This window comes from Balaenoptera physalus (assembly GCF_965194825.1).
Source record: "Balaenoptera physalus genome assembly, chromosome: 12".
NCBI classification, from domain to species: domain Eukaryota; kingdom Metazoa; phylum Chordata; class Mammalia; order Artiodactyla; family Balaenopteridae; genus Balaenoptera; species Balaenoptera physalus.
The window spans coordinates 59,497,885-59,512,140 of record NC_138897.1 but is presented as its reverse complement, the minus strand read 5'-3'; the positions used below and the strand labels follow the sequence as shown (position 1 = coordinate 59,512,140).

At 38.0% G+C, this 14,256-nt stretch overlaps 1 protein-coding gene, 1 long non-coding RNA gene and 1 pseudogene across 8 annotated transcripts in view; 1 reads left to right on the top strand and 2 right to left on the bottom strand.

Moving 5' to 3' along the window:
• Positions 1–14,256, bottom strand: part of LOC309640269 — a 44,374-nt gene that overhangs the window by 15,816 nt on the left and 14,302 nt on the right. The gene's annotated exons all lie outside the window — the stretch shown is intronic.
• YES1 (YES proto-oncogene 1, Src family tyrosine kinase) overlaps positions 1–14,256 on the top strand; it is a 76,704-nt gene that overhangs the window by 59,517 nt on the left and 2,931 nt on the right. For all 5 annotated transcript variants that reach the window (XM_082418707.1, XM_082418705.1, XM_082418704.1 and 2 more), the window contains 7 exons: positions 290–393; positions 481–630; positions 2,507–2,662; positions 2,831–3,010; positions 8,870–8,946; positions 10,131–10,284; positions 13,604–13,735. In XM_082418707.1, coding sequence (XP_082274833.1) covers positions 290–393; positions 481–630; positions 2,507–2,662; positions 2,831–3,010; positions 8,870–8,946; positions 10,131–10,284; positions 13,604–13,735 — 953 coding nt within the window. The remainder of the gene's footprint in view (positions 1–289; positions 394–480; positions 631–2,506; positions 2,663–2,830; positions 3,011–8,869; positions 8,947–10,130; positions 10,285–13,603; positions 13,736–14,256) is intronic.
• On the bottom strand, positions 3,026–8,860 carry LOC309640252 (small ribosomal subunit protein eS26 pseudogene; annotated as a pseudogene). Its single transcript has one exon. The product of its transcript is annotated as a small ribosomal subunit protein eS26 pseudogene (transcript).

The following is a 14,256-nucleotide window of genomic DNA, read 5'->3' as shown; positions in this document are numbered from 1 at the left end:
CCTTTCTTTCTGTATTTACAGTTCCTGTGACTGCCAGGTGGAGTTTAAGAGACATGTTGAGTAGTTAATACATGAAAATACTATGACAGAATATATTCTGATAGTAATGCTTGTAATATTCTTATTTAAGAAAGATCTTTCATTCTGTTTTACTGTATTTTAAAGCTGTGTTCTATTCTTTGCCATCCTCCCTATCCCACTCCATTCTTACTAATATCTATGTATAATTTTTCTGATGCTTATTACATCCTTCTAACTCAGAACACTACTCATTTTTTTTTTTTTCCAGATGGTATTTTGGCAAAATGGGGAGAAAAGATGCTGAAAGATTACTTCTGAATCCTGGGAATCAACGAGGTATTTTCTTAGTAAGAGAGAGTGAAACTACTAAAGGTACGAATATTGTTAATATAAGTATAAAAATTTTCTTGGGCAGTATTTTAAGAAAGGTATAGTAGAAGTGTTCATTTTCCCTTCTAGGTGCTTATTCCCTCTCTATTCGTGATTGGGATGAGGTAAGGGGTGACAATGTGAAACACTACAAAATTAGGAAACTTGACAATGGTGGATACTATATCACAACCAGAGCACAATTTGATACTCTGCAGAAATTGGTAAAACACTATACAGGTACGTGAATATTTCAGAGGTGAAAATTATTTCCTCATGTTCAATTTTATGAGGACAGCATTCATGTCTTCATGTCTCTTAAGGTCTAGCATGCTACTTTATACACAGTATGTGCCCAATGTATTTTAGTTTTAAAATGAGGAACAGATAATACTTACTATTGAGTTGCGTTCTTTTTTTTTTTTTTTTTTTTGGCTGCGTTGGGTCTTCGTTGCTGCACGTGGGCTTTCTCTAGTTGCGGCGAGCGGCGGCTACTCTTCATTGTGGTGTACGGGCTTCTCATTGTGGTGGCTTCTCTAGAGCGGGCTCTAGAGTGCAGGCTCAGTAGTTGTGGTGCACGGGCTTAGTTGCCCCACAGCATGTGGGATCTTCCCGGACCAGGGATCGAACACGAGTCGCCTGCATTGACAGGCGGATTCTTAACCACTGCACCACCAGGGAAGTCCCTGAGTTGGGTTCTTGGATGATGTGCTAAATCAGACTATCATCATTTGTGTCCTTATATCTTACTGGCACAGTGTTTGTTTACATCGGAGTTCCATTTCATAACAGCTAAATACCAAATAGATGTGACAATAAATAAAAAAGCAAAAATTTTATTTCGGGACACTTTTTCTAAGTAGGTAAAACTAAACACTTAAGTAAGAAGCTGTAGCATATGTCCTTTTGGGTTACGTTCCTCAGCATGGGCTGAACCACATAAGACTTCCTAAAGTGTAAATCCAATGAAATTTGATCTGAAGATGCATTTTTCTTTTCATGGAAAATTAAGTTATAGCAACTGTAGACATTCATCAGTCTTTCAAGGACCTTTGAAAGGTATTCAGTATTAGAGTCTTCTCTCTCAAAATTTTTAATCTCCAGTTTAATACATGAATGAATCTGAAAGTCTTTAAATGTTTAATACTAGGGGAGGGGAAGCTTCCATGACGATTTCTTCTTCAGTGACAGCTAACTGCAAATTAAGTCTGTCAAGTCAATCACCAGTCTTGACACTGATAAAACATGTTACCAAGCAGTGTCATCAGTTGTAATTGGATGTGATGTGGATGTTGAGAATGGAAGGGAACATGTCATATTTACCATAAGAAAGATTGTCTAAGCAGGATTCACAAGTCAAGCCATTATAAATTTGGGATTTACTGTTTTTGTGTCTCCTTTATTTGAAGATCAGTCCTCTAAGTAAAGAAGTTTTTCCTTGATTTTCGGTGTGCTTCTTATGCTTGTGGTTTTTACTTTATTTTATTTATTTATTTAAAAATTTATTTATTTATTTTTGGCTGTGTTGGGTCTTCGTTGCTGCTCGTGGGCTTTCTCTAGTTGCGGAGAGCGGAGGCTACTCTTCATTGCAGTGCACGGGCTTCTCATTGCAGGGGCTTCTCTTGTTGCGGACCATGGGCTGTAGGCATGCAGGCTTCAGTAGCTGTGGCATGCGGTCTCAGTAGTTGTGGCACGCGGGCTCTAGAGCACAGGGTCAGTAGTTGTGGCACACAGGCTTAGTTGCTCTGCGGCATGTGGGATCTTCCCGGACCAGGGATCGAACCTGTGTCCCCTGCATTGGCAGGCGGATTCTTAACCACTGCGCCACCAGGGAAGTCCCTCGCTTGTGGTTTTTAGAAATAACAATTAATGGTAACATTCTCTTTGGGAAGAATAAATAATAACTTTTAAAATGTACTTAATAAAATGTTTCACTTCTTGTATGTTTTGTTTCTTTTATGCAACTCCCTTTTTGTGTTTATGCTTTTGTAATAAAACTGATAGAACATTGTTTTTATTTCCTATAACTTAAACTTTTAAAAACACTGGTACAACTATATGTACCTTAATTTTTGTAAGTTACTCATTTTACAGTGTAGTTTATTCATTTATCTAGAACATGCTGATGGTTTATGCCATAAGTTAACAACTGTGTGTCCAACTGTGAAACCCCAGACTCAAGGTCTAGCAAAAGATGCTTGGGAAATCCCTCGAGAATCTTTGCGACTGGAGGTTAAACTAGGACAAGGATGTTTTGGTGAAGTATGGATGGGTAAGGAGCCTGAACTTTTGTTTTTTGTCATTGTTTAACCGTAGATTAAAATGCCCCAGTTTATGATAAGATATGTTGAAATATTTAAGGTTACTGCTGCTCATTGAAGTTTGTTGTAAATCTCTTAAAATATAGGTTAAAATAGTGAAATGTGGGTTGTTTCTCTAGGAACATGGAATGGAACCACAAAAGTAGCAATCAAAACACTAAAACCAGGTACAATGATGCCAGAAGCTTTTCTTCAAGAGGCTCAGATAATGAAAAAGTTAAGACATGATAAACTTGTTCCACTATATGCTGTTGTTTCTGAAGAGCCAATTTACATTGTCACTGAATTTATGTCAAAAGGTATGTGTATGTTAGTATCTCATGGGGTATTCATGTTATTAATAAATTTTAAGTCTTCATCTCTATTTTTATGCATACAGATTTTTACTGTATTTTCTAACTTAAGATTTTTTATGTAGACATGTGAAAAGAGAAAACCTGACATTTTGTTTAATGAAATTAGCTCCAGTTATTCCAAAGGATAGTACAGAGTTTAAAAAGGAAATAAGGCACTGAATTTATTTTGAAAGTAAATAGTCCTTCATTGCATTTGACTAAAGTCAGTGGAATAGCTGGGAAGGTGAAAAAAAAAGTATTCACACTAGTTGATTTAAAATAATGCAATCAGAAAGCTATTTATATCTTTAGTACTAAAGCAAAGAAATCAGGTAAAGTTAAGAAAATTAACTTTATCTAGTTTTAATATAATCTCCCTCAGGAGTCCTAGAAACTGCTTTTTTCCACTACTGTCAACTGAAATTTCTCCGTTTCCCCAAACCCCAGACCCCAAGGTGTGGGATCTTCAGTAACAGGGTTGGTTAGGGCCAGGGAAAGGAGAAGGGAAGGCTGTCGCTCTTCTTTTTCCCTTTGCTGATGATGCATTAGAAGAGGAACTAGTAAGTCACCAAATATGCTTGCTGACAGGCCTGCTTTTTATCCTCTTGAATTTTATCTCCTTTTTTTAGTCTTAATGAGTCACTAATCTGCAGTTAAAGCCACTGATGGAGTCATCCCTCACCATTTGTCCATCTTGGTCAGTGATGTAGTTCCATCTAGTGGTGACAGGACCAACTACAAGCTACACATTGACCATAAGAAAATATTCCCCCCCAAAAGAAACAGAAAAACCAAAAGTTAAGAATTGACATAGCCTACTAATTGAGAGCCAAAACATTACGTAAAGCTCCCAAAGCACATGGCACTTTTGGCAAAGAACCTCTACTTCAAACAACTGCCAAATATTCCATGTCAGAGTATATTAGATGAACTAGAAGGGAGAAAAGGGACAAGGAGAAAGTTTAAATCAGGATATTGATAGCATAAGAATATAGTGGAGATAAAAGCTAATGGTCTGTTTAGCTTTGTATATTGATTTCAAGAAGTATTTAATTGGGGAATATGGTAGAAGTCTATGTTGTCAGATTGCTGGGTTAGGATTATTTCTAGATGGGAGGTTTAGAATACAAGATCACAAATGCCCCTTCTAGTTTATTTTTTAATTTTTTTTAAAGTATAATTTCCATTTTATTGTCTTTCCAGGGGACAGTATTTCTTTAGTCTTTAAGGACTTGGCGTCTTACATGGGCTTTGGTGGAGGTCATGGGGCAGCACCCGCAGGTCTAAATCGGGGTGGAGGTGTTCGTTCCTTCTGGGCTTCCCGGGAACGATTCCTGACTACCTTGCTGTGAATGGCACAACTCACGCAGTAATGCAGTTTCACATACAGCTTGGGAAGCACACAGGCGTCGAAAACACTTGCTTCGGAAATGTCCCTGACGGCTGCGGCCTCTACGATGTTCCGAATGACGAGGTTCTTAAATGGCCTTATCCTTGGGCACGCATCGGGCACAGTTGGTGCAGCGAATAGGCTGCACTTGGCCGCAGCCCTTTTTGGGACGACCATTATTCCTTCCTTTCTTGGTCATCTTTGAAGCGAGGAGGCGAGGGAGAGGCCCTTCTAGTTTTAAACTCTGTCATTCCCCATCTTGCTATTCAGGCACTTAGAACTTGGCCCTCCATAATCTATCCAAACTCATTGCCTCGTGTGTTCTCTTTATAATGAGAATACTCTAGAAATTGTTAACAATTAAAATGTATTGAATGCTTCTAATATATAAACAGTGTGCCAGTATTACAAGGTATCAAAGAAATAAAGCCATCTAACTTACATTGAATTAGGAGAGAAAAGACCTAACCCGATGAGTTAATTTTCAGTATAAAAGTAAATAACAGCTCGCTATAAACAAACAAGTTCAAAGCATAATGGATTTCTAGGTGTTTTGACACATTCAGTAAGTAACGTAGAAATTGAAGAGATAACATAGGTTGGAATAAAATGAGAAATATCAGAAAAGACAAGCCTTGAACTACCCTTTAATATGAAGGACACGAATAAGTAAAGTGAAGGGTACCAGTGTTTTTCTGCAGAGCTATGAGGAAATGGGGAACAAAACCATGGGTAGTGGAAAGTATAGAAGGTAACTGGTTGGAAATAAGGCCAGAGAGGTATATGAGACAAACTTAAGGACTGCTCTGAATTGGTTTTATAATTACTTATCAAGTACATGCTCTCTCTGCCATGAATGAGTTTCAGAGGGTCAGTGAACTTCCTCTGAAGTTCTCTGTCAATCTTTGCACAGTTACGTGTGTTTTTCTAGAGAGAGCGTCCATAGACTCTCATTCATCAGATTCTCAAAATAACCCATGACCAAAAAAAGGTTAAGGACCCACTGATATGATCCAAAATGCTCTGATAAATGGATATAAGAAACTTTTAAGGGAAGGGGGATTTGCTGTAATTAGTTAAAGATCAGAAAAAAAGAATTGTCAAAATAACACACATTCCAGTCCTGGATTTCTGTGCTCTGCAGCCTTTGCACTGTTTTAGCAATTATCATTACACTGAATGATATTTTACATAGTGGATTGATTATGGCTCCTTATCTAGATTCTAAATCCCGAAACAAAGAACTGTAGCTTTTACTTCTTTCTGTATATTCAGCATTGTCATGCAGAGTATTTATATAACATCAGTCTATCTTGCAGGCTAAGAAAAAGAAGTGTTCCTTCCTCTGTTTAAGGACAGTTAAATCCTTCCTTTCATTTAAAAAGAAAACCCTCTCTTGGTCCCAACATCTGCTTTTCACCGACTTCTCTTTACCTTTTGCTTCCCTTCACAGCCAAGATTCTTTTTTTTTTTTTAATTTATTTATTTCATTTATTTATTTTGGGCTGCATTGGGTCTTCGTTGCTGTGCATGGGCTTTCTCTAGTTGCGGCGAGTGAGGGCTACTCTTTGTTGCGGTGCGTGGGCTTCTCATTGCGGTGGCTTCTCTTGTTGGGGAGCACAGGCTCTAGGCGCGTGGGCTTCAGTAGTTGTGGCTCGTGGGCTCTAGAGTGCAGACTCAGTAGTTGTGGTGCATGGGCTTAGTTGCTCTGCGGCATGTGGGATCTTCCGGGACCAGGGCTTGAACCACTGTCCCCCTGCGTTGGCAGGTGGATTCTTAACCACTGCACCACCAGGGAAGCCCCAAGATTCTTTAAAGAACAGACAATATTACATCTTTACTTCCTAACTAGCCATTTTACTCTTTTTAAATTACAGAATGTTTCAAACATACAAAGAATACCGTAACACCCATGTCCCTACCATCCAAATTTAACTGTTTACATTTTGCCGTATTTGCTTCAGATCTTTCTACTAAGGAAACAACACATTAAAGATCTAACTGAATCCTTGTTTTTACCCCTCATTGAGCCCATTCCCTTCAGAGGTAACCTCAGTTTTGAAGTTGTTGCTTTTCCCATCTCTGTTTTTCATGTTGATATACTTTTACTAATATATAGTTACCTATTAACAGTATTTGTATGTTTTTAAATTACATAAATTTAACCAGCTTTATTTTCGTTCAACATTACGTGCTTGAGATTTATTCATGTGGTTAAGGGAAGAGCTCATTTGTGTACTTTTAACTATTGAATGAAATTCTGTATGAGTATTCCATTGTTTATTCATTCCTTTCCCAATGAACATTTAGGTTGCTTTTAGTTTGCACCATCACAGACAGCGCTGCAGTGAATATTCTTGTACTTGCCATTTTTGGAAAGGGGAAAGAGACTCTGGAACATCGGGGGCGGCAGCAGTAGCATCACCTGGACACTTCTTAGAAACACAGACTCTGGCAGTGAGGCCCCGCAGTCTTCACTTTCCCACCCCCTTATGTAATAATAGTCCATTGCGTGCTGTTAATTCCATTTATTAAGTGTCTCTGGAAATGTTCCTCTTCTCATTCTTTCCTAGACTATTGCAGGAACTTTTAAACTTACTCCTTTTATTCAGTTTTAGTCCAATTTCATTCATCAAATCGGAGTAATTGCTTTTCAACATAAATCTGATCATATTGCTTCTCAGTATAAAACTTCATATAGAAAAGATAAAGTCCATTTATGCATTGCCTTCTGTGTTCTGACTCCTGCAGCCTCTTTCTCATCAGTTCCCATCTTTGTGCCCGTGTTCTTGCATAGGAAGGACCGTTTTCAGTTCCTTGAACTTACTGTGCCGTTTCATGAATTACTGCCTTTGTACTTGTTATTCTCTCTTCCTGGAATTCCCTGTCTGCTCTCATTCTTCTTCAAGATGCATCTCCTCTGTGAAGCCTTTCCTGATTTCTCCATAGAATTAACCAGATCCATCGTGTCTCCACTGTAGTTTTTACAGTAACTTTTATAACACCTACTGGACAATATTTATTTGTGTACATATAGTTTCTAGATCTATATACTATACTTTTGTATAGTATTTTAAGATCTTATTTATCTTTGTATCTTCTATGCCTTTTACAGTGCCTCACATGTAGTAGACCCTCAGTAAATATTTGAAAGGGCAGATAAACGGACAAACACAGTAACATGTCCTCCCTGCCATAGACGGACCAGAGGAAAAGAGATATTCCCTGACTTTGAATCTCTATAAATGAAGAGACTAAGTCATGACTATGCCTTGCTTCACAGTCTTGTCAACATGGAAAGGGTTTTCTTTGCCTTGCCTTGTTTTTTGTTTTATTTTACTTTTATTTTGAAGTACTTTTAAACTTATAGAAAAGTTGCAAAAATAATACAAAGAATTCCCATGTATGTTTCAGCCAGATTCGCCAATTGCTATATATATGTATGAATAAATGTGAGGGTTTTTTCCTGAACCATTTGAGAGTACATTGCAGACATTATGCTCGCTTTACCTCTAAATACTTCAGTTTGTCTACTAAAGACAAGAACATTGTCTTACATAACCACAGTACAATGATCAAATTCAAGAAATGTAACATGGATACAATTTTGTTGCCTAAAATGCAGTTCATATTCAGATTTCACCGATCGTCCCAGTGATGATTATAGCAATTTCCCCCCGATCTGGTATCCAGCCCGTGGTCATGCGTTGCTTTTAGTCATCCATCTCTTTAGTCTCCTTTAATCTGGAGCAGTCCTTAGCTTTTCTTGTCTTTCATAACATTGTTATTTTTTTTAAGAGAACAAAGTTGTTTTATAAAATGTGCCTTAATTTGGGTTTGTCTGATATTTTCTCTTGATTAAATTCAGGTACATGGTAAGTTTTTAACCTGTAATAGAATAGCAATTAGACGTTTTCTTTCCAGCCTTTATCTCTGCTGTAATGCATAGTACTTTGCTGTTGCATGGTATCTTCTGCTAAAATTGAGAGAAGTTGGTTGTACTAACACTTCACATCAACTCTTTTATTTAGCCACCTAGCTTTAGTTTCAAGTACCCCAAGATGTCCTCAAGTTGTCTGAACTCTTGTTACAGATTGACTTAAAAATATAAGTATCTAATACTACTTTTTGACTAAAAATTGGACTGATTTTGATCAAAGCAAACAAGGAAAGAATGTCTATAATCTGGTGAGATGATTGCATTTTCCCTTTTTTTTTCATGTTATCAGAAGTTTTAAAAAATTCAGTTTAGGGCCCTCTTCTAGAATCTTAAAGATAATTATTCAGAAATTCCAAAGCTGCAAAAAATATTGAAGAATAAAAAGCTGAAGTTTTGTATTGTCATATGATTTGTTTGGAGGTAGGGGAATGTTTGTTGCAATTCTGATTTAAGATTTGCTTATTTTTCATGAATGTCTTGCTGTCTGTTACAGGGAGCTTATTAGATTTCCTGAAGGAGGGAGATGGAAAGTACTTGAAGCTCCCACAACTGGTTGACATGGCTGCTCAGGTACTTGTGTGTTTATACATGTGTTCATTTGAATTGCAAGTGTACATTAAAAATGTAAACTAATCTTAGTAGATACTGTTGTTCAAATAGTGAAATCATGGGATTTTAGAGCTGGGAGGAACATTACAGATAATCCAGTCTGATCTCCGTATGTTACAGATACTGTAGTATCTTGAGGACCCAGGTATCTAAAAGTCATATAACTTATTAGTATTAGAATCAGGTAACTCCCAGTACAGTGCTGTCCTGTATCATATGGCCTTTCAGAAACATATGCATCCACAAATATAAAATCTATATGTATTTATATTTCAGTAGATAAATTTTAAGACAATGAGTGATCGCTATTCCAAAGAAAATATTAGAAATCTAAAGTGTATGCTGCAAAAGGCCCTGAACAAAGCTGGGAGTGGGGTGCCGTAGATAGGCAGATATTAAGCAACATAGAATCATACTGATCCTACCAGGATAGAAGGTTGGAGAGTAATATACCTAAAATAATTAATAGTATTGGTCTTTAAATAAATAAATAAAGATAAAGTTTATGCTGAATTTCTTATTTAATATAGTCCAAAACAAGAATTAAGATGGCAATATACAGTTAAAGATGGGATAGTTTTACTATTCTGGATTTTTGTTTTTAAATATAAATGAAAACTATTAAAAGTTATATTCAGATGTGTGGTAGGTATTCAAGGGGCCTTTTATTGGCTTTGGTTGACACATTGGGTCTAAGACTCCTCTCTCAGTGAGTGTCCAGATGTCCATGGGATCTAGCAATTTAGAGAAACTTTATACCAAGAAACCGTACCTGTGAGACTTTGGCATATGTCAAGCCTCATCCACACACCTGAGCTCAAGGCTCTGAGCCCCTCTATACTAGGGACCCGCAAACTGTTTCTGGAAAGGGCCAGGTAAATGGTTCAGGCTTTGTGGGCCTTTCTCCTACTCCCCTATCCCCTCTCCTTCTCTCCTTCCTTCTCTCTCCCTCTCTCCCTCCTTATCCTCCTCTCCCTCCCCCTCCATTAAAAGGTTTTCTGTTCTTCTTATTATCTGCTAGACTATGCCCTGTTACCATCATCTCTTTTGAAGATACATGATTCTTCAGCGATCTGACTTAACATTAACCAGAATTGTCCTCTCCCTCCTTCCCTTTGTATCACATATGTTTTTTTCTTCCCAAGATTGCTGATGGTATGGCATATATTGAAAGAATGAACTATATTCATCGAGATCTTCGGGCTGCTAACATTCTTGTAGGAGAAAACCTTGTGTGCAAAATAGCAGATTTTGGCTTAGCAAGGTTAATTGAAGACAACGAGTATACAGCTAGACAAGGTAAAATGACTTTTTAATAAACTCTTGTAACCTCATTTTCGATGGGTATTTCTTACCATTCTTTTGAATATACAGGGTTTTACAGAATAAGAAGAACAGCTCTCGGTCTGCTCAGAAGAGTCATAGAAACATTAGCAACTGTACTCCAATAAAAAAGAAAGGAAAAGAAAAAAAAAGAGTCATAAAAACATTGATTTTTATTCATAAAATTATACACGGTGCATAGTACTGTGGCTTTCTGATAGTTATTTCCCCCAAGGAAGAATCTGACTGTGGGTGTTCTTTGCATTATAAATATAGCAAGCAGTATTCTCCTCTTCACACTTCCTTTGGCATGCCAACAGATAAGAAACATTTTAAAATAACTTTTGTAACAAACTTCAGAACCATCCAATTTTTACTACACTAAGGACTAGGAGCTAATATCTTAAGAAATAGCATACAATTTTATAAAGGCTTTGGAAACCATTTCCATGCCAGATTTACAATAATTCTTTTTTTTTTTTTTTTAGATTTTTTTTTTTTTTAATTTTTAATTTTTAAGTATTTGTTTATTTATTTATTTATGGCTGTGTTGGGTCTTCGTTTCTGTGCGAGGGCTTCCTCTAGTTGCGGCGAGCGGGGGCCGCTCTTCATCGCGGTGCGCGGGCCTCTCAGTATCGCGGCCTCTCTTGTTGCGGAGCACAGGCTCCAGATGCGCAGGCTCAGTAATTGTGGCTCACGGACCCAGCTGCTCCACGGCATGTGGGATCTTCCCAGACCAGGGCTCGAACCCGTGTGCCCTGCATTAGCAGGCAGATTCTCAACCACTGCGCCACCAGGGAAGCCCTAATTCTTTATTATATATAAAATTGTAGTAAATAAAAACACTTATAAGATTGACACTGTAAACAGTGAGGGAGGGGAGCTTACAGAAATTAACACAGGTCTTTTATTTGGTGTCTGTCTCTCTGAGCTCTCATTCAGTACACATTTAAGGGACAAAATACATGCATACAGGAAGAGTATGGGGTTTTGAGTTCCAGTTCCATCTCCTGTTAGCCCAGAGATTTCACCCAAGTTACCTAACCTTTTTGACTGGGCCTCAGTCTCCTCACTTATAAATATTAGATGGTAATACTTACTTTTCAAGATTGTTGTGAAACTTAATGAATTAATAGATGTAGAATGCCTGACATTACCTAACATAGTGGACGCTCAGTCCACTATGCAAAGAAAGAGTGTAACTTTGACAGGCAGAGAGTAAGTAAGGTCGAGTGCAAATCAGCACATAGGTTGTTCATCCTGATGAAACCTTCAGGCCTCCACACCTATAAAAAAGATGCCTTGGCATTCAGCATCTCCTACTGTCTAGTTCCAGCTTGTCTTTAACAAACATTTGAGTCCTTCCACGTGCTGGACGTGAGGGCACAGCTGTAAGAGGCATGATTTCTGCTGTCAAGGAGCTCACTGACTAATGTCTGTCTGCAACTGAATTATAAACAAACTATTTCAATACAAACTAGTAAGACCAACGTAAAGGTTAGCGAAGATTTATTTAGTAGATATACCCAAAAAAACTTTTTTCGGCTATCCACTATTACCATCATTTCATAAAAGAAAGAGCATTTTAACACTACACAAGCAGGAAGAATGTAATCTCAGAATAAAGGATATACCTATAAATTAATGATTTTAGCTTTATAAATTGATATGTGATCTTTCTTCTCTTTTTTTCATTGGACTGTATCTTTTTGTCACTGACCATGTTGGTACACAAACCACTGGGAACTGTTCCCTAAATCACAGTTCTCAACCAGGGGTGGTGGTACTGCTCCCCAAGGGACATTTGGCAACGTCTTCAGACATTTTTATTTTTATTTTATTTTATTTTTTTTGGCCGCGCCATACACCATGAGGGATCTTAGTTCTCCGATCAGGGATCGAACCCGTGCCCCCTGCAGTGGAAGTGCGGAGTCTTACCCACTAGACCGCCAGAGAAGTCCCTTTAGACATTTTTAGTTGTTACAACTGGGAGGCTGCTACTGGCATCTGCTGGGGGGCGGCCCAGCATACCACTAAACACCCTGCAAAGTACAAGCTAGCCCCGACCAAGCAGAGAATTATCCAGCCCCAAATGCCAGTAGTCCCCAGGTTGAGAAACCCTGTCTTCAGCACAGTGCTTTCTTTTCAATCTCCATACGTTTGTGCTGTTCCCTCCAACTGAAATATCTTCCTATTCTTCTTTAATCTTTACCTGCAAAAATTCTAAGCATTCTTTAAGGCTAAATTTAGCCTCCACTTTTTAAATGAAACCTTTTGTGATTGTGCTAATGAAAATTGATCTTCTGTTTGAACATCTAAAGAAATGTTTTACAACATTATATACATATATAAGCAACTTCAAGTGTTTAAGACACCTATAATCTCATTTTCACTGTAAGTGTATAAACATCACAAAGGCTATGTTTTTGTGTCTCCTATAACAATTAGCATAATGTCTTGTGCATAAAAAGTAAGTATACACTAAGTATTTGACTAAATATTTTTTAGTCTTTTAGGCTTTTAAAAATGATAGTACAATAAAATTTTCCAGAGAGATATCATAAAATATTTAGAAAGGAGATTGTGGTCGAAAACCAGTAGACGTTAGAACTGATAGAATACGTTCTTGGCAACCAACAGTTAGAACTACTAGGAGCTAGACTGACTTAAAAGTTATAGATCCTATCACCCATGTATTTGGTTGCTTCTTACTAGAGTTTTTACCTCTCTTTTTTTTTTTTAATTAATTAATTTATTTTTGGCTGCATTGGGTCTTCGTTGCTGCGCACGGGCTACTCTTCGTTGAGGTGCACGGGCTTCTCATTGCAGTGGCTTCTCTTGTTGCGGAGTGCCGGCTCTAGGCGCATGGGCTTCAGTAGTTGTGGCTCGCGGGCTCTAGAGCGCAGGCTCAGTAGTTGTGGCACACGGGCTTAGTTGCTCCATGGCATGTGAGATCTTCCTGGACCAGGGCTTGAACCCGTGTCCCCTGCATTGGCAGGCGGATTCTTAACCACTGCGCCACCAGGGAAGCCCCCACCTCTATTTTCTCGAATGATTTTCTATCCCCACCAGCCATTCTGTCATTGAATATCTTATCAGGAAGAAATGTGATTTTTATTAATGCAAATTTTAAATAGTATTAAAGAAAATTTTCCCATGTATCTTGTACTTTTGAAGAATTTGACACATGACGTGTACAGTAGGTATAGTGACAAAAAATTAACCTTGCTTATGCCATATTTACACAAATAGAAAAAAACAAGTTACTGAAGCAAGCTTGTCAATACTGTTTTAGGTGCAAAATTTCCAATCAAATGGACAGCTCCTGAGGCTGCACTATATGGTCGATTTACAATAAAGTCTGATGTATGGTCATTTGGAATTCTACAGACGGAACTGGTAACAAAGGGCAGAGTGCCATATCCAGGTAAGTTTGCATTTCATGTAACTGGAGTTTATTATGAGCAAAAGTGTAAGGGGTTGGGGGAGACCTTTATATTTCTCTCTCTATCTGTCTTTTTTTTTTTTTTTGTCATTGGATGGGGAGCAGTCTATGAGAGCCACAATCCTTGAGATAGGGTAAGGTGTGCGCAGTTTTCTCCCTTTAGGGCATTTTCTAAAAGGGCCTTTTCGCTCTACTGTTCTCTTAGGAGATGAACATAAATATATCCTAGTCCTCTCCTTCCCCAGGTAATTGAGGGTATGCTTACCCTGTGATAACACAGGGTGCACTGCTGTTGGGGTTGGTGGGGATTACAGAGGAATACAAGAAAGGAACTGTGTAATAACTTGAGGTAAGTCAAACAGGTGACAGTTGATAAGGAAACTGGTTCAAGGAACTGACTTGATATAAAATAACATAATTAGTATATTTGGCAAAACCAGGACTAGCACTCTTTCTTCTGAATTCCTGTTTGAAAGTTCTTTCAGACACTGTCTTGCCACTGT